Raw genomic sequence first — 24,374 nt, 5'->3', positions numbered from 1 at the left:
CATATCTTTTATGGATTTGTTCTTTCTGTTTGATTTTTACTAACCACAAGACAATAGTTCTAAATGTGGATTAAAAAAAAAAAAGGTTTTGAATGCTCAAAACTCAAATTATTCAATCTTTCAATTTTGGCTTGGCAGAAAAGGTTCTGGGGGTCCTAGTGGACCCAGCTGAATATGAAGCAGGAACAAGCCCTGGCAGCAATGACAGTGAGCAATATCCTGGGCTGCATTAGGAGTGTTGCAGGTTGAGGGAGATAATCCTTCTCCTCTACTCAGCACTGATTAGGCCACAGCTGGAATGCTGGGTCCGGTTCAGCGCTCCCCAGTACGAGGAAGACATGGACCCAAGGAGCCTGTGGAGTCTCTTCATGGCAGCAGGGAACATTGAGGAAATCTGACAATAGTAGGACACACTTGAATGCAATGCCTTATATGACTGTGCTGATTTAAATCTTCCCTTAACTCTGTGACAGACCAACTATCCATGTGCATAAAGACAAAAAGAGAGCAGTATATTCCCTCCTCCCAGGTCAGCAAATCTGCTTGCCTCTCACCAAAGGACCTTGGAACTAGGAATAAGCACTTTAAAGACCTAGTCCTTTTTCATACCATCCATCTGTGAAGTACAAGAGCTGATCTCCACTGATACACTGATCTTCTGGATATGCCCAGTTGCAGAAGAAGGGAGCCAGTGAAGATTGGCTGCCTCTTCTTCTTGTGATGCTGCCTGGGATATGTGGAGGGAAGAACCCACAGCTTCAGATCATTTATCTGATGAAGAAAAGCAGTATAATTTAGTTCTGCCTTTAGATGGTAAAACCCACAGACCCTTTCCAGGATGGATCATGAAAGTCAAGGAACCCCACAAACCACTTTTTACATCAACTTCTTAACATTTCCTTCCCAAGATCCACATGGCTTTGATTTATATTACTAGCACAGAAGTGACAATAGTGGTAACGCTCTCTACAGCTTCCTGAGGAGGGGAAGTGAAGCGTGAGGTGCTGATCTCTTTTCCCTGGTATCCAGTGATAGGATGAATGGGAATAGTTCAAACCTGTGTCAAGTGTGGTTCAGATTTGTCATTAGGAAGCATTTTTTTAGTGAGAGAGTAGTCAAACACTGAACAGACTTTCTAGAGAGGTGGTCAAACTCCAGGCCTGTCTGTGTGTAAGAGGCATTTGGACAATACCCTCAACAAAATGCTTTAACTTTTGGTCAGCCCTTGATTGGTTGGGCAGTTGGATGAGATGATCATTACAGATTTCTATCCTATATGGTGATAGCATGGCAATAAAACTGGGAGGACAGTCAGAGCTGGATGTCATAAGGATGCAGTGCTCCTGTACTTGTACTTGCTGCTGGCACCCCTACTGCAGTGTCCCCTGACTGCTCTGTGGGTGCAGTGGTAACGTCCCGTCCCCATCCCCACGTGCCTTCAGTGTCCTGATGTATTCAGTGGAGGAAACAGAGGCAGACGTCACCCGGAGCCTTGGTACTGGCACGACTGCCTTGGACAAGGTGCACATTGTCTTGCCCGGGCACTGCCTCTCCTATTGGCCCCTCCTGACTTCCACAGGGACTGGACCTCTTTAAAAGGAGGCCAGCGAGATCTGAGTTGGGCACACAATCTCTCTGGCTCCCACCAAGAGCTGTTGTGGCCACTGCCTCTTTCTGCAGGACCAACACCTCACAAAGGCTGTACAATGTGTAACCGATTTGTGGGAACCTGGAAACTTGTTTCCAGTGAGAATTTTGATGACTATATGAAAGAATTGGGTAAGAAATGTTCTTTCTTTTTTTTTTTCTCAGTAGGTTTCCTTTGGGAGTGCTTTGCCCATAGATGTCCCTTCTTCCTGGCCACAAAAACACTTCAATTACTTTTCTAGTATAATTTAATTTTTCCTTTAGCATCTAAAATGGAAAAGGTAGGTGATGAATTACTGTAATAAATTGACTTCTATCTAACTGAACTGAACCGATATAATTTGTTTTTCTGTCATGAGATGCAGATTTTTTATGTTCCTCTTGATTGCACTGTTAAACTCATGCCTTGTGATAATTTATATTGGAGCTGATATCTCATGACACTTCAGTTTTAGACATCTAAATCCTATGAATGAATCTATCTGTTACTGAAGAACGCCAGGAATGCAACAAATTAGGCATTGTTTTTCATTTTAATGCTGCCTTCATTCCTATATGGCAAGTACACAGACAGTTAGCTATTGCATTGCTATTACTATATAAATGATTCACTGAGACACTGATTCCCTTTATATGAAATGTTAGATTGAATAACAAAAGAATTGCAGTTAATTAGTTAACCAGAGTGAATGTGGGATGAAAGTCTAGCTACAGATATTTTTTGTGAACGTTTCAATGGAATTGTTTAGTATAGAATAATTACTGCAAACAGTGTTACACTTTGAGGATAACTTTATACCCTTTTATACAGATCTTTTTTTCTGAGCACAGCATAGCATTAACAAAGGCACTAACTACAGCTATCCCCTTTCTGCTTTTATAAGCCACTGCCAGTGGCCTTCATTCCTACTTGCCCCAGTCTTCGCAATATGTAGAGAATGAACTGGACTGGAAAGCACCAGGCAATACAAATGGCTTCTGACATGGGATTTCCCTGAAGCTCTTTGCAGCTCTTCACTCTTATACCTTGACTTTTTTTATATTTCATACTTGTACTTCTCACTGAGGTTTAGATGTAAGGATCCTTAAGGGGTGTTAATAGCAACCTAGGAATTGCCCAGTCTCCAGTATGTTTTACTGAACGAGCACCACCAATGTATTGACAGTTCAGTATCCAGTTTCTTCCATGCAGCTGTCAACAAAAGCGCAAATTCTTAGGTTTATCAAAAAAATTTTTTAAAAGGATTCTTACAAGATTTTATGAGAAACAGACCAACTGAGAAACAGACCATTCCTCTGAATTTTTCTGTCTATTCTGTCTTTACACAAATTCACACAGATTTGTAAACAACTATGTTTCTTCTTAGTTAAATGTGCCCAGGTGTATAACCACATAAATCTTGACTTTCTGCTGAAGGTGCACTCTATCAGCTGGGGCTGCCTCAGCCTCTGAGCATTGAGGTTCCCATTCCTACTTCCACACCTGAAGAATTAGCGTCTCATCTAAATCAGGCATTAAAGTATTCAAGAAGAAATTGTTTCTTATTCTTCCACTGAAGATTCATGAGAGGATACTGAATTTCTTGATTCTAGAATGTAATAGTTTTGTTTCTGATTTCTAGGAGTGGGCTTAGCTACCCGGAAACTAGGCGGCCTGGCAAGGCCTGATGTGATCATCAGTATGAAAGGAGACATAATAACCATCAGAACTGAAAGCACATTTAAAAATACAACAATCTCTTTCAAACTGGGCCAGCAGTTTGATGAAACAACAGCAGATGACCGGAAAGTCAAGGTAAGGGGGCTGATAATCTCTGAGTGGTCTGGACATCTCCTAGAAGAACATCAAGAGGAACTTTTCCTACCCCCTTAGTGCACTATAAGTTTTCCAAACTATTCACAGAAAGCACTGAAAGAAGAAAGAGTATGGTGCTGAATCTAATGTTACCAAGTGTGTCATTAGTCATTACCAAGAGCGCGTGTCTTGCCAAATCTGAAGTGAATTGCTACTCTAACCTGCAAAGCTCAGACTACAGTTTGAAACTCTTCTCTTGGCCTTTGCAGAGTGTCATAAACTTGGAGAAAGGTTCATTGGTGCAAGTGCAGAAGTGGAATGGCAAAGAGACCATGATAAAGAGAAGACTGGTTGATGGGAAAATGGTAGTGGTAAGTTCATGTTCCCTGTATACTGATAAAGATCAGAAGGATGCAGCCTTCAGGTTGTTTCTGTCTAAAAAGAGTATCAATTTAGGTTTATCAAGGAAGCAGAAAGAGTGAGCCAAGCTTAGAAAACAAGCTGGAAGGAAATAAATATTGTTCCATACAGCAAGTTATTTTTAAAGTGACTATAGTTGCAGAGTTGACATAAATTGACAGCATTCTTACTGCTCTCAATATTATTATTCTTAAAACTAATGAGGTTTTGAAATAGTAGAAACTTGTGAAATATGAAAAACAGTTTACAAACTGGGTACTGCTGTCCCTGGAATGGCTCTTTTCCCTATAATTGGAATACAGCCTGTCCAACCTTAGAAAACTGTTTTTGCACCTTTTCACAAATCTATTTCCACTAAAGCCCATCAATTCACACACTTTTGTTTCCTGTTGAACATGAGCATGCTGAGTGAACTAAGCAGGTTCTTGAGGTGTAGTGTGTGAAAGCCATCAGCTCTGTGTTCCTGCAGCAGGGATTGGCAGATCTTGGTAGCCACTCTGAAATACCAACTGCTGTGAGGGAACCGTGTCTTTCCCTGGGGAAGGGTAATGCTGGCTGTTTCTCATCCTGCGTTAGATACTCCTTTCTCTAGCGGCCATGTGGAAGTCATGGATTGGCCAAGCCAGGGTGATAAAACATTTTAGGGACCCTAGTTGTCAGGGTCACTAGTAAAATTAATATTTCATTTTTGAATGAAATAAAGTACTTTGTTCATTAAAGTTTTTAAAGAGTGGAGTCGAACTAATTTTCGAGATCTGTTTGAAGTCGGCAGTGTTACACCTTTACATATTAGCTTGTTCTGACTATGTTTTTTCATAAGCTTTCTTACTTAGAATCATATAATGGTTTGGGTTGGAAGGAACTTTAGAGATCCTCTAGTTCCAACCCGCTGCCATGAACAGGGGCACCTTCCACTAGACCAGGTTGCTCAAACTCCTGTCCAACCTGGCCTTGAACACTTCCAGAGATGGGGCATCCAGAACTTCTCTGAGCAACCTGTTCCAGTGCCTCATCATCCTCCCAAAAAAGAATTTCTTCCTTATATTCAATCTAATCCTACCCTCTTCCATTTTAGGGTCATTCCCCCTTGTCCTGTCATTAATGACCCTATAAAAAGTCCATCTCTACCTCTCTTGTAGCCTCCCTTTAGGGAGATGCTTTTGCATCTCTTCATGGCTGCATTTCTGTGCAAGTTTTTTCTAATCATTAAACTATCTTCATAGAGCAGAGAGGTAGGGTTCCTCTTCTGTCAGTGTCCTGTTGTCTACCCCTTACCTCATCAGGTTTGTGGAGGAGGCTTCATCATTTGCAGACCAATGAGGTATTTTTTCAACAACCCGTTGCCTTTGTCACAGGCATCCTGTGGCTGTGAGTCACCAGCAGCCACTGAAGGCCATGGGGTGAGAGGGTCAAGAGAAATATTTTGTGACTCAGAAGGGCAAAGTTTTTTAGGCCAGAAGCCTGACCTCTGAAATACCCAGGCTACTTCTGCTTCCACACACAAAAGAACCCCTTACAAAGAAAAAAACTTTGTAAATTTGAAAGTGTTCATGGGCCATGCTATAATCATCAGGTGGGGCTAATATTTCTGTCAAGCCAGCAATAATACCAAAGAAGACAAATTTGTTTGTGGAAGATGACCCTAATTTTGCAATCTTTTTGTCATTATATGATGCTTAATGAAGTCTAAAGCTGTTAAAATAGAAGCAATTCCATTTGCAATACAGCTTTGCTGTTTGCTCCAAAAATTCTGTAAATATGTAAAGATGCAAAATGTAGCATCTGGATTTTCACTGACTTCAGATGTTACTGCACCAGACACACCTGGTGTCAGCAAAAGCCTTATATTAATCTCTTCCTTTGTACCTTAGGAATGTGCCATGAAAGGAGTTGTCTGCACTAGAGTCTATGAAAGAGTGTGAAGAAGTTCTTTCTCTGCACTGGACTGGGACTGGCTCTTAAAATTCAGCTTAGTTCGGTGACCGAAACCTCATGCACTGTGTTTCTTTATTTTCTTATTTCCTTATTTCCTTGTATTGGGAAAATGTCTACACTATAATTTGATATTTCAGAGCCATAGTGTAACTAATCCAAAATATTGTGGTGATCCAATAAAAGCTTCTCAACACAGAAAATAGAGTGTTTGGCTCCAGATGAATGATTTAAGTTTTCATTCTTGAATGGCACTGTCTTTTCTGTTGATCTTTTCTGTATAAATGGTCAGTTGATTTCTGAGTAAAATAATGAAACACAAGTAATCCATAACTGAGAGAGAGCTAACACTGCTTCCTTGATATGTGTAAAAAATATCATCTCATGGGCTCAATATTCCTTTCCTGCAAAGGATTTTATTGCTGAATAGCTCCAATAGGGAAATTATCTTCACCAGCACAATTTTTGACATTTTGTATGATTTATTGTTTTAGCCTTATGATTTTAGCATATCATTGTTTCATACTCATCCCAAAAAGTTTATACTTCTTTCAGTACCATTTTTTGTATACTGATATTTATTTGGAAGAAAACAGCTACTGGAGGAAAAAAAAATTGGAATATATTCCATGTTTGTCTGCCAAAAGAGCAAATAAACCTGTGAAATGGTGTGGAGCAGGTGTGAATGGATTCCAGAAGTCTTAAGGCTAGAGGGCTTCATTTTGAAAAGTGTTCAGCAAACCAGGCTATTTTCAATACATCACTTAAGTGTATGCTTAATATTAAGCACACACAACTGTTGCATTGGGTAGAGGTTGCTATCAAGCCTGCTGAGTAGCTAAGCTGTTCATTCCTCCCATTGCACTTACTCTGCCTTTATCTAAGGAAAAGACAATAAAAAACAAAGCTAGGCTTCTGGAAATCTATTTAACAAAAAAAGCACTGTAGGAGCTTATTAATTTTTGCCTCCATTAGCCAGTGTTTACCACAACACTCACACTAACCACGCAGAGTATTTCATTCCCTGTCATTGCCTCCATGCCATCACACAGGGTTGTCTCTGCCTCCTCTGTGAGGTTAAAGCAACTGTGAGAGGTGTGTGTGTTTATTTTGGCTCATTAGGAGCTGCAGATCTGATATGAACCTTTGCCTACTGGGTTTACAGGCAAAACCACAAATTCTTAAAGTCAAGACAGATCCTGAACGTCAGAATCTAAATTGGTTTGGCCAAGCAGAGAGTGAAGAGATGGATATCATATGTGAATGTGAGATACAAAGGCCACCTTTCTTCTCTACCCACTACTGGAAAAGCTAGAGCCTGGGCTCAGCTTTGGATACATTTTTATTTAGGTGCAAACTAACTACAGGCAGCTGCCAGAAGGCAAATGGATGAATCCTAGAAAAATGAGCTATAAGAGAAGGCTGTGAGATTTCTCGACAGTAGTTTTAAGGAAGAGTTTATCCTTGTCTCTAACACAGATGGAGGGATAAATTCCCCCATATTGAGCCTTACCATTAAAACTCACCTCTGTGAATGTTGGAGTTTCAGTGACTCCAAGTCCTCAGTGATTGTAACAAGGAATGGAGGCAGAATGATACTCCTTGTATCATCTTTTGCAAACAGATTTAATAATGTATTTCAAGTGAAGATCATCCACCAGGCTTTCATAACAACATACAGTGCGAACTCTTTTACATGTGACCCTCCAGATTATCCTCCTAGTCTTTTAACAGAGAATCAAAGACACATTTCTTACAGCTCAGAATCTGCCTGAAACTGTCTTGTGAATCTGGGTTTTTGCTCTGCACCTCCTTCGTTCCCTCCCCTTTAAGTGCAACAAGGTCCCAGAGAGGCTGCTGGAGCCGCTTGCCCCAGCCTGGCTCTGGGAGGGTGGAACTTGTCCAGAACCTTTTGAGCAGAGCTTGTCTCCCACCCCTGAGTCATAAGCAAAGGAGAAGATATAGTTCTGTAAACAAGATCTGTATTTCCTTTGCTTTTGCTGATGAAACCTGCAAATGCTTCTTTGAGCTTAAATGAAAATTTTCCTCTCCGATAAAATATTAGTTTTCAGCTTTTTATTTCCTTGAGCAAAGGAAATAAATATTCATTTCAGTACAAACTGTAGTTTTTCCAGATCTGGAAACAGCAACAGAATAAAAGAAAAGGACTGCTCACCTAGCCTTCATTTATTTACTTACTGTCATTTCCTTTCCTGTGACATAACCCACTTCCCTCTTCTTTTCCTTAAGAAAATTTTAGTTGCATTTATTTTTTCCAGAGATTTGGCATTAAAATAACGATAGCTTTGGGTTTTTAAGTTCCTAAATAAATGCAGATACACTGTTTAGGAGCCTAGTATTTGGCACTTTCACTCTATACAAAGGTCACTTAAAAATGTCATGAGAGCTGGAGACTTTCCAAAACAGGAAAAGTGCAACAGAACTGATAGTGCTGAAGGCAAAAACAATAAGGCAGGTGGTACAAATCAGCACAGAAATGGAGAGCTTTGGGGTACTGCTGTAGGTAAAGCAATATTAGGGATCTCCGGGAGAATTTGGGGGGAATACAAATTTTGCAGTCTCAAGGTCTTTTTTTATGTCTTATTGTAAATGATTTTTTCTTCTTTCCCAAACTTTTTACATGGGTTAGATACTTCTGGAATGAATATCTAAGTTGAGGTACAATGTCTGTGTCTCGAACTGTGCTTTCAAATCGACAAACAAGTCCATTTGCCATTTCCCTGACTTGAGTATGCACTTAACCTAGAAATATCAGTAACCTGATGCTGATGTATAAACAGCATTATTTAAGGCAATCAACTTGATCTAGCACCCATCCCAAGCAGTGAAATCCCAGCTGATTTCAGAGTACCCCAGTCACACTCCTCTCCCATCAGCCACTCTTTCTGCAAGTGCTGTAAGGCTCTGTCACACCTCATTTCACCTGCATCTCTCAAGGCAGTGGGAAATGCCTGCAGACGTATTCCTCCTTCAGTTGCTACAGCCCAGACATCGTTACCTGCCTCTGCCCTCTCTGACATCTCCCAGGGAAGGAGAAACAAGCTGCCTTGGCAAGAGTCTGCCTCAGCCCCAGCGCTCCCATGAGGAGCACTGACAACAAATAAAAGCTGCATCTGGACTCCATGTGCCAAAGTCATTTCCTTGGACTGCGAAAAGTATGGCAAAACATCTCCTGGTAATGTATAGCTAGACTTGGGATATCATACCCCATACCCTAGTCTTTTCCACGTGGAAAGGAGCTGAAAGTAAAGGCAACACCACTGTCTCTCTTCGAACTTTGAACTTCCCTTGTCATTTTGCCCAGAGTTAATTTAGGGGGCAACGGTATTCCTGTAAAGTGAATTCGCACACATCCAGGTGTCCAGCATATAGATTTGCTGGTTTTTTTACACAGTAACTTGTTGGGACAGTTTGACTAGACAGCAAACACGTGGCTGAGCAGTTCTTGAAATGGCAAAGATTTGGGGCGGGGATTAGGCTGTGTTATTAAAACGATTGTGCTTCATAAAACGTCCTCACCACTTATCACACTTTTTCCAAGAGGCAACTAATTATGCTGATAAACAGTCTGCGGTTTAGAAATTGCTCAACTGTGCCTTTTAAGACATTGCTACCTTCCCTCATTTTTATTTTGCATTAAAGAAGTTCTGTTGTTGTCCGGGATACAAAGGAGTGAAAGGTTAGTGCTGAAGGGGAAATCAGTCAGAAACAAATAGGCTGATGCCATGAAAAAATCGCCTTCAGAAATCCTGGAATTTAGATGTAATCAAGGTCTTTGTTAGTGAGGCAATTAGAGCATATCCTCACCATTTCAGTGCAAAACATTGTGGTTGGCCATCGTGCTGCAGATGGGAAACACAATAAAATGATGTTATTTGGACTAAAGGGCACACAACAGCATTGGGAATAATGCAGAGAGGGAAAGCTGTGTTAGACAGCATTCACACAGTCCTTTTCATCTTTCCAGCAGCAAACCAATATTTAAATATACTTTCCTCAAAAGCTACTAAAAAGTTTTAAAACTAAAGTCAGAAGGAATGCAATCATTCAAGGATTAGGAAGGGTAGGGTGAATGGATTACAGCTGAATCTATTTTCAAGTTCTCAATGGAGTATTAATTGAAAGTAATGAAGACTTTTTTGTATTTGCTATAATATGATCACCAGTACCAATCATATTACTTGTGAGAAGTGTAACGGAGGGAAAAGGATTTTCTATTGAATTCCAAAACACACTCCCTGGCACACTCCCTGGTGGATAAGACTTCCTTAGAAGAGGCACCCCTGGCAATAATGGGTCAAAAACACTGCAAGAATTCATCCTGTCTTTCAAGCTTATACACACAATGTCACAGTTAAAATGACATCAGGAGACACCTGTAGTGGAGCTGTGGGACATGCCAGATAATGTACAGCCTGTTTCAAGTTTGACAGAGCTTGGGGTTGCTTTGGGAAATACGTAGATATAATTATCAGAAAGGGGAGATATTCAGTGTCTTTAGCTATGGTACAGTACTTACACATGCCAATAATAATCTCATTTATCTCTCAGATCCTAGTATGAATTTTCAGAGTTGAAATCTAAAATACATATGCATGTTTTACTTGGAAGCTCTGCACATCTGATATGAAAAAAATCTGCAAGACAGTGAAGGTGGAGCTCTCAGTCCCTGCATATAATCTCCCAGCAGAGGTTCATAGCTTTGTAGGGCATCTTGCCACCTTCTTGTATTCATGCCATATAGTGTTCAGAGTTTTATAGCCTACTGACTCCTACAGATTTGTATAGGTAAATCCACTTAAAAGAAATATTAATCCCTTCACAAACCTCCTTTCTTTCTGAACAGTGGGAAAAAAAAGACTACAAAGCAATTTGACACTATAAGACATAACATTCAAGGTCCCTAATTACCTAGTCAACACAAATGTTTTCATTTAACTTAACAAGAGATAGAGTAGTCAGATTATGAAAGGTTAGGTGCCTAATGATCTGTGCTTTCCAGATAGGATCTGAGCCCTCTGGCAAGGAACAAAGGAACCAAGATTAAGGCTCTCCCTGATTCTTCCTCTTTCTGGGGATTTTGCTGTAATCAAGAAGCATCATAACAGTTTATTCTGGCTCTATTTCCAGTTGGGCAGAGAGCATGTTGTGAAATACAGAGGCAATCACTATGGACTAAGTTAATGACTTTGGAAAAAGTGGAAGGTGTCCCTGCCCATGGCAGGGTGGTTGCAACTAGATGATCTTCAGGGTCCTTTAAAAACCAAACCATTCTATGATTCTATGTTCATAAACATGCCATACATTTAGGCTAGATTAAACTGCTGCTACAGAGAAGGGGTACAAACTGATGAAAAAACCATACTTCTCCAGTCAATGGTTCAAAGTGGAAGGATGTATCATATGGACTTATGCTGGTCCAGTCCTGTTCAATGTCCTCAGTAATAACCACATTGTTATTTATAGAGTGTACAGAGATGAGAGGAAATGCAAGCATACCAGAGGGCAGGGTTCAAATTCAAATGATCTCAACAAACCCAGGAAATAGTTTGAAGCAGCCAGGGGACATTTAAGAGGGAAAAAATGAACTAGACAATACTAGGAGGAGCACAAATAACAGATGGAGAACAAGCAAAAACTAGTGCAAACACTGGGACTTCATAGTGGATCACAGACTGAGTAGAAGTGGCAAACATGGCCTTACTGAAAAAAGGCAAACCTCCTATTAGGATGCACAGTCTGGAGGATAGTCAGCAAGCTGTGGTCACCCACATGCTCTGCTTCTCACTAGCAAAGCCCCCAGGATTCATTCTCAGTCCTGAATAATGCAGTGCATAATAAATGTATCAATGGAGAGAGTTCAGAGAAAAGCAATGAGACCTGAAACACGTGCCCTAAATGGAAGTGTGAAATTACTAGGGTGAAGGGATTCAGGGAAGGGAGACTGGTCAAGGGCACAGAAGACTTGTGCTGACACATCAAATTCCTTGGATAGGTAAGATGCTAAATATATATAGATCTACACACACAGAGACATGCACACACAGAGAACTATCTATTCATACACATGGCTTTAGTCACATCCAGTGACACAGGACCAGGCTCCTGCTCTCCACCACTGAAACTGTTATGGAGCCGATGCTGCAGAGCATTAGTATTCACCTCTTCAGTACCTGCTGTGAGAGTCACTTCTTAGTTTGTCCCTCCTCAGCTTCACAAGTACACACTCTCCTGGGGCAACAGCTCAGGACACAAGGAGCCAATTTGAACAAGCACTACAGATTACTCAGAGCACAAACAACACTCCTGATTTTCTTCTACTACTTACATTTTCTAACAGATTAAGCATGTAAAATAGGAGATTAAAGTTGCTTGTACCTGAAATATATTGACACAAGATACTTCTTTGTCCAAGGTATATAAACATATGGATGTTAAATAGATTGAGAGAAAAAAAAAAGGAGACGACACAGAGAGAGATAGAAAATCTGAAATGAGTAAAAAAAACCTTAAATCTCTCATTGTTTTAAAAATGTTGAGATGCTTGCAAAGTAGAAGACACTCTACCTCCTGAAAAAGCTATGTGTGTCATGCTGTCACTTTTAAGGATCATATGTTGATTAAGCGTCATTTTACCAAAGCTTTTCTAGGATCAGTGAAGAATTGCTGTATTGTTCTTTGATACAAGTTTCAGAGTATTCATAGGAGCCTGTGAAAACAGTTGAAGAATGTACCTTTTGATTTAATATAACTGTACTCAATCAAGTTCTTCCCTGAAAACCGTATAATAGCACCAGCTCTGAATTCTCAAAGCAGAAATTGCCTGCATGATACCTCTGAGCACTTTGAGGTAGAAGACATATGTTGGACTAAAGATATTCTCAAGCTCCATGTTAACAACAGCTCTTCCATCTGAAACCAGCTTGGAACCCCCCCCGATAGTTACTAGTGGTCAGCATAGGGACATCAATGTGATTTATATTTTTTATGCAAGGCTGTGTTATCAGAATTAATATCTTAAAAAATAGTTAAAGTGAGCAGGAAAATGGCCAAGATTAGTTCTTGCTCCTTAGAAAAATTAAATTACCTATGCTGTTGTCAAACACTGCTGGATATCTACTGGGAACCCGCTGAGGGCGGAGTTCATCTGAACAGACTGATGGGGGACTATCCCCACCCACTGGGAGAATACAAAACTCCTGAAAAACACCTTGCGTAGAAGGTGGCAATTAGCCCAGTCAAATATGACACTGAAAAAAACCCTGTAGTGCTGAAGCTGGGCTGAGTGGCTTGATACCCCTGATCATGACGTGCACTGCACCAGGTAGCAATCACAGACTGTTTGCTTTCTCTGTGTGAGATCCTGCTCAGTGCACTGCAGAACTTCACCTCTGATGACTGTTTTCCAGGTGGTTTCCCTATCCTAACTCAAAAGTAGCTTAATTTTTTAGTGTTTGAAAAATGTGTAGGAGTCTGGGGAACAAAAAGGTCCTTTTTGTCTATACGAAACAATATGCTGTTGTATTGTCATAACCTAGCTTGGGCTCCCAGGAGACTGTCATGAATCTGACAAACACTCAAAATACTGGAAGCAAAACTAACTTTGAATCTTTGTTCCTCATTTGTTTCTAAAAATACTGCAGTTTTTCTACTTGCAAAAATAGCAACACAAAATAGAAACGAGATTCTCAAGCTTCATTTCAGGTCTTTCATCAGGAAATTACTCAGGACTCCCCCAAACAGTCTTCATATTGAGTTCTCCTTCACTTGGTAAGTCTGTGGAGACTACTTTCAACTGATAGGGAAAGGGTGAAATCCAGAAATTATGTTAGAGTTGAACAACAGCATGATGTTTATGTCCCAGAGGAAAGGGGGACTTCAGGGACTTGAGTTGAGCATCCCTGTTATGATCACATCGTGGAACATTCAGATCCAAAGCCAGGCAATGGGAATGTGACCAGCATCACTCCCAGGTGTGGTGCAAGGATGTACCACAGCCAAGAGGAAGGGAATGTTTTTTTCAGTAGCAGAAAATTCTCCAAGCACCATCTGGATTTGAATAGAAGTACTCATTAAAGGAAATAACTTATAAACGATGACACTATCCTTTGTAATTTGCATGCCTTTCCACACACATCCTTTTCATAACACATAAACACACTCCTGCAGTTGATGTGCCCCTACTGCTTATGAATCCATTCATAGGCTATAATGTTTTTTAATCTTGCAAATTTATGAGAAGTCTCTCAAACTGGGAGGAAGAGAGGACATGGTCAAAAGACAGAAAACCTGAGGTATCTCTTTGTCGTCTAAATGTAAGGTAGGAAGAGAGCATAAGTTTGCTTTCCTTAGTTAACCCAAGCAATCCATTAGTTTTCCTCAGTTAACCCAAGCAATCCATTCGTTTTCCTCAGTTAACCCAAGAAAACCATCAGCTTAAAATGCAGTAATTAGTGTGATTGACTTCCTGTGAAATGATTGATGGGGAAGAGGTGACCCTGAAGGCATAGCAAGGCTATATAGTTACACATTTTTAGACTTTCCTTCTGGTGCTTCTGTATGACATCTGCCTAGTCGTTGGCCTTACAAAAAGCCTATAAAGTCTCATAAATGTAAACTCAGTAAGAGTTTTGGAAAAGTAAAAAGCCTCAACAGCATATATTGTTAATTTTTATAACCTACAATATTAATTGAAAAAACTTCCTTTTTAAATTTTGTTTTCCTTTTGATATCAGTCCACAAAGTGTAAAACCATTCTTCATCCCTTCAAGAACTTCATCTACAACTTCTATAGAAAAAATAAACACAGGATGATAATTTAAACAAACTTTCCTGAAAAGGATACTTTATCTGACAGAGTTATCTTGTTTGCTAGCAATATGAAAGCAGAACCATTTGTTATCGGATCTTCTGTCTAGAAGTGAACTATATTTGTAATCCAACTGCAACAATACAATGAAGCCAGGACTAACACCCTTTGTGCTATCCTGTACTGACACAGAGAACAGTTTCTGTTCCAAGGAACTTATGGTACAAGGAGGTCACACATGTCTCTAAGAAGGCAGATTTACTGCTATGTGGCAGCCAAAATAGTAATGGACAAAAACTTGCTCCTTTTGGAATCAATTTTCATGGGCTGGAGAATATTCACAAAGATCAGCTTGCACACTTGTCTTTGCAAAATTAGTTCTTTTATATTATCAGAACTTATTCCACTGGGGTTTATGCCCACCCCTTGGCTGGCACAAACAAACTACATCATCTAAGTGAGTGAATATCCAAAGAAGTAACAAGCAAGCACTGGCAGCTGCTAATCACAGCACCTGGGAAGTGATGTTCATTTTGAAAAAAAGCAGAGTAGATTTGGAAGACAACCTGTCCTCTCCCCCACCATCAGCACGACATTTGCTGTTCTGTCATCTTCTCGAGCAAATCTGATCTGATTTCATGCACTCACAGCAAGGCAAACCACTTTTCACTGTGTCATTTTCACAACCAAAGATTCACTTAGGAGAGTCTAGTCACATTTGTATAGCTGGAAACTAGAACAGGACAATTTTTGGTCACCACAAGTAGCTCTGGCAGACAGGTGAAAAGGACCGCGTGTCACGATGTAGAGGGGAAAATTGTTTTGTACGTTATTTTTAAAGAACCCAGGACCAGAGTACCTTGCACTGACTTGTTTGTACTTTGAACACACAAAAAACTCACAGCTTTCCTTTTAGACCTCAGTCAGCATGACAATCTGTCTCTCAAGACACTTAAGGAATTCGCTCTTAATCACATAAAAATGTTGACATTGATTTCAAAGGGAAGGAAGAAAAGTCTTTCTATGAAAACAAAAGAGTATTTTCTGGTTTTCCATTATTAACCCAAACAAAAGGATGTGCTCTGGAGTCTGGCTCTGTAGGTAGTGAGCCAAAAAGCACCTCAGAAATCACCGGTCTTCAGTGTGGTCATTGAGTATATATAGTTACCTGTGGCAAACAATAGCAGGAAATCCAGCCCTCGGGCAACGGAAAGCTCTGACATATGAAATCCAGCACATGTATCATTTATTTCCATATTAAGCATGAAACCCAAGATGGATGAACGATGGAAGAGTAACTCCATGCAATGTTTATAGCCAGGAAATAAAAGCTGTTTATAAATGCTAAGTAAAAACACTTATTTTTTTTGTTCAACATTAAAAGTTTCTTTATAAAAGCTGGTGAAATACATCATACTGTTTCTATCCTGTGAATGTTCTCCAGTCAGAAAAAGAAAAATAATAATGAAAAGTATAATCACATTTGTTTGAAAGTGTAGCACTATACCTGATGAGAAACTTGTTTAAACATGTCTTAAAATGGCTCTTTGTGGTCCCTTTGCAAACACGTGTTTCTTCTTCCCAACACCCCCCACAGCAACTGTTATCTCCCATGCAGGAGTGTCCTGGGAAAGGTGTCCTGAGGCGTCCCATTGGTCCTTTGTTTAACCCTTTCCTATTGGCTGTTGACCCTTTACCTGATGGTTTCTTTTGTGTGACCCTGAACTTGTGATTGGTTCCCCTTTGACCCTCCTAAAAGCCTTATAAACCCCTTCCCAACAATAAACTCCCTCTTGCCTCCTCTCCACGCCGGTGTGCTGTCTCTGTGCCTGCCATGGAGCCACGTGGGTGGTGGGGGGAGGGGAGGGCACCTCTCCCCTCCAGGCTCGGGGCCTGAAAAACCCTGTCGCTGGAGTCCCCTTTCCCCGTCCCTCAAGACGTCGGAAATGGTTCTTCAGATGGAGAAGGAACTAGAGCTGGGCTCCCCCACATCGTGGATGGGGAAAGGGAAACCCATATGAAAGTATTGCTGTTTAGACTGAAAACACTCAGAGGAAAAAATCGTTAATCAGTCATTTAAAAATTTTCCTACTGAACAACTAAAGACAGAAGAGAATTCTTACAAAGATCCCACTTATGTTCAGCACTGGTTTTACACTTTCCAACATACCTCACCTTAAAGATTCATGCCAAAGTCTCTCCTCTGTCCTAGTAATGTAACCAAGCCCTTTTACTTACTTTTGCACTGCCTTACTGACTACAGGTTATTCCTTGTCTCAGGTTTCTGCAGGTGGTAAGTTTGGGCATCTTGTGCTAAGGAAATCCTTGGGCTAAGGATTTCAGGGATTTCACTTGGATAGTACTTGGTAATTTACACTGTAACTTTTTGTGAATTTTCCCCACATAGCTCTCGGGTAGCAGTTAAAAATATGATCCAACAGATGAGATTGCTTCCTCTGTATATAGACTCACCTTCATTTTCGTGCAGGGCTCTTTGAGAGTGTGAGTTTTCTAATGGGGTAGCTTAAACATATGGATACATAACAAAGTCCTGTGAGCTTGGGAGGTAATAGAGCAAATAAGGTGATTCCTTATTACCATATTTTCCTGGAAGAAAGCAGCTTTGAATAAAATTGGAGAGGCCACAAACTACTGATTGTAGCAGACTTGAAGATAAATTTCAATGGAAGAATGAAAGAAACTTACACTACTAATAACTGAAAAGGTCAAAATGCTTTGATGAAAATAAAAACAACCCTTGTAAAAAATCCATTTTCTGTTCCACGACACTCACGTAAGTCTACTGATAGCAGAAGCCACTGCAGGAGTACATATTTTAATGTGTATGGGTAATTATGGGAAGCAGAACAGTTAATAACAGAGCTAAAAAAGTAATATTAGATTTCTGTGTTGGAGACTTTAATTTTTTTCTTAAAACTGTGTTTTCTCTTTCAAAGACTAGGAGGAGATTTAGAATCATAGAATCACAGAATGGTCTGCGTTGGAAGGGGCCTTCAAAGATCACCTGATTTCACTACACTGCTTTGGTCAGGAACACCTTCCACTAGACCAGGTTGCACAGAGCCCCATCCAGCCTGGCCTTGAACACTTCCAGGGATGGGCATCCACAACTTCTCTGGGCAACCTGTTCCAGTGTCTCAACATGCTCATTACCACCCCAGAGGTGGATGCAGCACTCCAGGTGGGGTCTCACCAGAGCAGAGCAGAGGGGCAGAATCCCCCACCTCGACCTGCTGCCCACTCTGCTTTTGATGCAGCCCAGGATACAATTGGCTTTCTGGGCTGGAAGAACACCTTGCTGGCTCCTGTCCAGCCTCTCATCCACCAAGTCCCTCTCAGCAGGGCTGTTCTTGATCTGTTCATCCCCCAGCCTATTGATACCAGGAGTTGCCCTAACCCACATGCAATCCTTTGCATTTGGCTTTGTTGAACCTCATGAGTTTCATATGAACTCACTCCTGAAGCCTGTCCAGGTCCCTCTGGATTGTATCCCTTTCTTCTAGCCTATCCAGTGTAAAATCCAGACTGTGCTGCAATGAATCTCGGGTAAGATGTCCCACCTATGTTATTTAGTGGTCTCTTGAACATGGCTACCTGCTGTTAAAATGTCTCTGAATGCTGCCATGTCAGTACAGGAGCAAGGGGAATACTTTGTACAAAATTATCAATAGACAAAGACCATTAAACTGTATTAAGGATGTGGTGAGGGTAAAATTCTGTTGTATCAGAATTTAATCATCCGTGAACTTTTGACAAGCATTTGCTATCACTTGTAGAGGAAAAAAAGACAATGTGTATGACACATCAATTGGTGGCCATGGAGTTGCCACTTGCTATTACTAAAAGCAGGCAATGACAGTGGTAACTTGACAGAGTCCCTGCATAGCTCCACCTTATCCAACTACGGAATATTTTCATCCTCTTTACATGAAAAAATGCACAGTCAGTCTGCATTCATACCCCAACCTTTTCTAAAAGCTTCATTTCCTAGTTTGCTTTTGATGATTTTCTTAAATTATCAACTTATTGTTTTGTTGTGTCTACTGAAAGTTTTATAAACTATTTTAAAAGAGTTCTGAGATGACATGTTGTTGGAGGAAACTGGAATATTGTTCTCCAGCCGGATGTTTTAACACAGCTAGCTGCCTTTTATGTAGTATAGAGGCAGAAGAGGTTAACTACAGACGTGATGCCACATTAGTGGAAGACAGATTTCCTAAAGTGCAGATCTAGCACAGAAATCTCAACTCTCAGAAGTGCTTATCTAGGCCTTATGATTTCATTGTCATCAGCACCAAACATGTGGAGCCCTCTTATTGTTCAAAAACCACAGTACTTCACAGCCCTTTCATTAGAACTTCTGGCCAGCAATAACATTTTCAAGGTTTCTTTTCTAACAGATTACTGGTTATTTTGAGGTTGATTTGGGTTTTTTTATGAAATGAGGCTCTCAGATACATTACACTGGGAGAAGCATTTTTCAAAATAGAGGAACAAAATAATAAACATGGTTAAATTGAATTTAAAAAATAGGTGCAAAGAATGCTGATTGACTCCACAAACACAAAAACTAGGTAAAAGTTACTTTTGCATGTACAGGGTTATGTGGCAGCACTGATGGACCATATCAGTCTCACTGAACTGGAAGGTCTATTAAAAAAAGAACCATGAAAGTTAATATTTTGTCTGTTATTTCTAGCCAAGTCTTTCCCAGGCTCCACAGTGCGTATTGGAAGACCAACTATGCATACTGGTATGACAAATCTAGGGGAATTCTCCTTTCTCTGTTTCTCTGTTTCTATTTACTGTGTGTGTTTGTGCATTTTGAAACAATGTGTGATTTCGATTCACAAAGTCTCACTGAAACAAAACAGTTGGGAAAGGAAGTGAAAGAATTAGATTAAATCACAGAAATCAATAATAGCTTTTGGTTGCAGAAGAACATCTAATAAGCCATGAGCAAGGTCAGCCTACATGTTTTTTGAACATACTCCACACATAGTGCTTGTTTCCAAACTCTTTTGGGGCAACAAGACTGAACAACACTGAGGTGTTTGCCATGAAAAGACAAGAATTTGCAAAGTCAGGTGTCCAATAGACATGCCTATGTCACTATTCCTTATCATACCTGCCTGGGATAAAGATCTCTTCAGTGCAGACCCAGGTGAGAAGTGACATAGACATATTGACCCTAAAAACAGTCTTTAGAGGCTACATTAGCCTTTTCTGTCAGCATAGGAATTTGGTCTGTGTTGCAAGGTGACTCCTGTATTTACACATGATTTGTTTGTGTGCAATTCTCTTTCTCCAGGTGCCCAAAGAGATGTCACCTGCAGCTAGCAAGGCTGTCTGCAGGACCTCCTGGTTGTCTAGTGTCACTGCCCTTTCATTGTTTGGAAGCCATTGGCACCTCCCTTCATCTTCTTTACTATCCCCCCAAGTACCTGGGTCTGTGAACAGAAGCACATCACGAAGCATATTAAAAATCCTCAGAGTGATTCATGTGCTAGTGCAGACCAGTATGTTAAATACTGTGTCTCCATATATTTATTATTTTATAGGTGGTTCTCTAGGAAAGCTCTGAGCTAATTAGCACTCTCCAGTTTAATGTATGCTTGAAGGAGAGGTATTGGGTGAAATCAGAAAAAAACCTTTTGGCAGAAAATAAATCTCAAATTATACAATTCATTTCCTATCCAGCAGAGAATAATGTCCCAGAAGATCAAGCAAAAGAGCTGCATGTATAAAGTGCTGTTTTTCCATTTGTACATGAGAGGAAAACAGTAAATCAGTGATTAAAAAGTCATGTACTTTTCTTGGTATTTCTTGGTATTTTAAATACGTATTAAATAATCATGTGAATGCTTCAGTACCCAGGATTAAGGTTTATGGTAAAAAATCACATGCATCCTAAGCCAGGGACCTCTGTTGATCATACTTATTCTTTTATTTTAAAGCTGGTTTAGGGAAGATGCAGTTAACTGAGCATGACTTACAAAACCTTTGAAGTAAATAAAATGTATTACAGCAGGTTTCTATTGAATTTGTTTTGGTGATTTTCTATTGAATTTGTTGGTGGCTGATTAGAGAAACTTATATTCATTAAGAACTAGTACTTTCCAACACTAATGACATGACTCATTACGGAAGAAATTTTACTATTCTAAGGAAGTTTATAGCTCAGCATCCCCAGTTACTACCTGTAATCAGAGATGGACACTGCAAGACACTGACCATCAAATGACATCTAAAACATTTGCTTTTCAGACTCCACTCCAAAGGTACCTGGAACTTGAGATGTACTATCTGCTTTTCACCCTGCCAGGTGCAATAGGGGCAAACAAAATACCCATAATGTGAAAAAGGTAGTTTGATGGGAGAGGAAGTGGTAGTATTTTGTTTATATATTCTTGAAAGTCTGAAACTACATGGGTGGTCTATAAAAATACTAATGCGTAGTTTTATTTTCTTCCTTCATGTCTTTTGATGTTGAATGATTGTCAAGGGCAAGAATTTGCTTCTAAAAATAATCGCATGGTAGATGAGCATGAGGAAATGTGTAAGTTGACTAATTAAAAGAACAACCACAAGGCCTAATTTCAGTGCTATGTTCCTCATACATCTATAATCCTCAGTGACAACTCTGAGGAATTTTTTTGAACTTAAAAACCACTTTCTGAGTCATCACTCTCACTGACTGCATGCCACTGCTATTCTTAGTCATCCGTGCAACAGCCTGACCTAGTCAGAGTGAATATAGTGCAGAGTGGGACAAATTTCCCCATACATATTTTTCTTCAAGCATAACTCATCCCTGGCCTATTATTAGGATACATATGCCTAATGAGACATCTAATCCCTGTTACCACTCCTGGAAAGACATAGAAGATAATGCAAAACCTGGCACTGGAGTAAGTCATATGGGAAGTAGAAGACGGCCCTCAGCTCATTCTGCTTCTGCAGAGACCTTCCAAGACCTGCTGATGAGAACAAATCATGTGAGTTGGATTCCAGCTGGAAGGCTAGAACTGGAAAGTCTACAACTTACTTTCTGTGCCTGAAGTCATCTTGGCTTCATAGGAGAGAAATGTATAGGTTATCCATAGAGTGTTTTTAAATGTTAAAAAGAATGGTACTAACTGCCAAGTCAAGCCCTCAGAATATCTCTTTCCAGTTGTAAGGAAAGTGGTCTGGGGCAGTGAAACCTTTGAGCTGTAAGGCAGCGCTGTGATCTGCTGATTATAACTACCACCACAGGCAGAGAGCTACGTCCACAAGCATAGCACAGCCTCTCTGAATATTTCTGTGGCTGAATTTGGGAGGATGGGTGCTCTAGAGCCAGGTCTCACCAGACAGACATTGAAAAGCTATTTTCTTGGCCTGCCTGCATCAGGGCATGAGACCATCATCGGAAAAAACTGCAAGGAACATCCTCAAAACTGTAATATCAAACTGGTTAGAGCACCTGCTTTCCTGCGGGAGACACTTGCCTGAGGTCAAGCAGTACCTTTCAAAAGAAGATAGTTTTCACCCTTTCTCTCAGATATCAACTCTTTCAAAATGTAACATATTTGACTTATGTGATACCAAGAAGTCTGAAATTCATGCATACGCTCATCCTTTCAGTACAATTTCTCTTCAGATTTGAAGTCCCCAGCTAAAACAGGCAAATAGTGACAACAGGGGAAAAGTGACACACCTGTTTTCCTTTGTCATAGCCGCCACCTTACTGACAGGCAGGACATCTCCTTTTAAAGTTAGAAAGCCCTGAACCATCACTTTATGTTTCATTCAACAATCCACAAGGTCACAGTCTCACCTTTTCTCTAGTCCCTGGGAAATTCTGTGCTGCCGCGTGCTCAGATGATCCCAAAAAGGTCAGATATGGAAGCTGTGCTTTCCCAGGGACAACAAACACCACTAAAGTTAGCAGTCAGTGGCACGTTGGGTAAATGTAAGCACCCAACCCATCTTCCCAAGAGATCTGTAAATCTGGTACTCCATTCTAAAGTGAGGCAGTGAAATCACCGTGCATATACGTAGGAAATACCCAGTAATGTTTCATGTCTATGGCATTGGCTATTAAATCTCCATTTTTTTTCAAACTGGATCAATAAGTATTCATGAACAGAAATTAATCTCTTTGTGACACACTTTTATGGTCTTCCATAAAGACTAGTCAAGAGAAATAAAAACAACTCTCCAAATCTGATGCTTATGGCAGTGTACTTGTACAGACTCACGTTGTCACTTTTGAACTGCAAAACAATTGCTTCAGTCATCAAAGATGCCATGTTTTTGCTAAGAAACTCTCATAATCACAGGTTTTTAATTAAGCTCAAGTGATATTTCAGTTTGTAAAAGGTGTATTTCATCTCCCGTCTTAACCTCATCTGGAGTGTTGTGAAACAATTTTACATTTCAGAGCATAAGGAGCCCCTCTACGTCTCCGCATCTCTCCAGACGCCACTTGGAAGCACTTCGCCCAGGGGTACGTCACGTTGCATTTTACCCGGTCCTGTCACAGGCTGCGTGCTGGTCCTTGCTCACAGCTGCTGCAGTGCCCCTGGGACCAGCACCAGCCCGTGCTCCCTGTGTCTGGCCTGATGGCTGTGGTGTTCCAGAGATCACAGCTTGCCCAGACCTATTCCACACGGTGTTGCAAGTGCCCATGTCTAACTCAAACCCAGAGCACCACCAATTGGTATGGCACCCTGGACAGGGAAAGGCAAGGAAATCTAAAGCAAGGATGCTGGGATATTAATGAGTCCACTTTCCCTTTCCAGGCTATATTTTGCACAGGGTGGGTTGCAAGCGGCAGCTCTGGGAAGCAAAGGAAGCCAGTGAGCCCGACTCCCACTTTCTCACGACTGTTCTGTGGGCTGGACATTAAAGCTGAACATCCTCTTAGAAACTCTCGGTAAGTGGGGCCAGGACTGAAAGCAATTTCCTGAGTGGTTTGATAGCCTGTCCTAGCAGGGCAGGACCTCAGTCCTCCCTCTTTTCACAGGGATTTGGACCTGCTGGAGTGAGACTGGTGCCTGTCCCCAAGGAAGCTGCTGTCAGCACCATGCATGGGCTTTCTGCCCCGAGCCACACCAGTGGTATTGCACTCTTTTGGTAAATGTTCTCCATTATATCCCCATGTGGTTAATTAGCAGCTGCTCAGATATTTTAAAATGCAAGAAAATCCAAGAAAAATTACTTTTAAATAATAACAGCAAACAGCCTGGTTGGAAACCCACTGAAGTCAATCGGAAGTCTTCTGCTGTCCTCAGTGTGCTGTGGATCAGGCCCAAGAGCTGTTTGGCCTTAGATAAGGAGAGGTTTACGTCAGGACTATAATACGTAATCTGTGTAGTAGCCAGATTAATTACACAGTTAAATTTTCATTAATTATCCCAAATTATCTTCCCTGATAGCTAAGATTAAAGATTATGTTTTACAGTCTTAAGCTCTGAAACAGTGAAGCACGCGCCTAACTTTGAAAATGCAATTAGTGTACCCTGAACTTTCTGCCCTTTTTTAGAGAACAGGAAGGGTTTATAATGATCTTGCCACTCTGAGCAATGGTTTTCACTGATATATTAATTAGAACATATAACCTGTCACTAACATGCAAACTCATGGTAGATGCCTCACTTTTGGTGTCCATGTACTCATATTGGTCTTACTGCTTGAAAGATAGCAAGACTAAATATATTAAATTTGAGGACAAAAATGATTGCA

At 40.6% G+C, this 24,374-nt stretch overlaps 1 protein-coding gene across 1 annotated transcript; it reads left to right on the top strand.

Annotated features, from left to right (window-relative positions):
• The first annotated feature begins 1,631 nt into the window (after nucleotides 1–1,631).
• LOC114003564 (myelin P2 protein-like) lies at nucleotides 1,632–6,001 on the top strand. The gene is made up of 4 exons (XM_027750652.2): nucleotides 1,632–1,779; nucleotides 3,270–3,442; nucleotides 3,712–3,813; nucleotides 5,734–6,001. Exons 1-4 carry the CDS (start codon nucleotides 1,707–1,709, stop codon nucleotides 5,782–5,784), a joined length of 399 nt encoding a protein of 132 aa, XP_027606453.1. The 5' UTR covers nucleotides 1,632–1,706; the 3' UTR covers nucleotides 5,785–6,001.
• The last annotated feature ends 18,373 nt before the right edge of the window (nucleotides 6,002–24,374 follow it).

Source organism: Pipra filicauda, unplaced genomic scaffold (assembly GCF_003945595.2).
Source record: "Pipra filicauda isolate LSUMZ 115617 unplaced genomic scaffold, ASM394559v2 scaffold52_size3558583_pilon, whole genome shotgun sequence".
Lineage (NCBI taxonomy): Eukaryota > Metazoa > Chordata > Aves > Passeriformes > Pipridae > Pipra > Pipra filicauda.
This window is presented reverse-complemented; position numbering and strand designations above follow the sequence as displayed.

What these genes read in the sequence shown, in the direction of transcription:
- LOC114003564 (XM_027750652.2), top strand. Translation starts at nt 1,707, where the DNA reads ATGTGTAACCGATTTGTGGGAACCTGGAAACTTGTTTCCAGTGAGAAT. An exon ending in TGACTATATGAAAGAATTGG is followed by an intron (nt 1,780 to 3,269) that starts GTAAGAAATGTT and finishes TCTGATTTCTAG; the next exon opens with GAGTGGGCTTAGCTACCCGG. An exon ending in TTGATGGGAAAATGGTAGTG is followed by an intron (nt 3,814 to 5,733) that starts GTAAGTTCATGT and finishes TTTGTACCTTAG; the next exon opens with GAATGTGCCATGAAAGGAGT.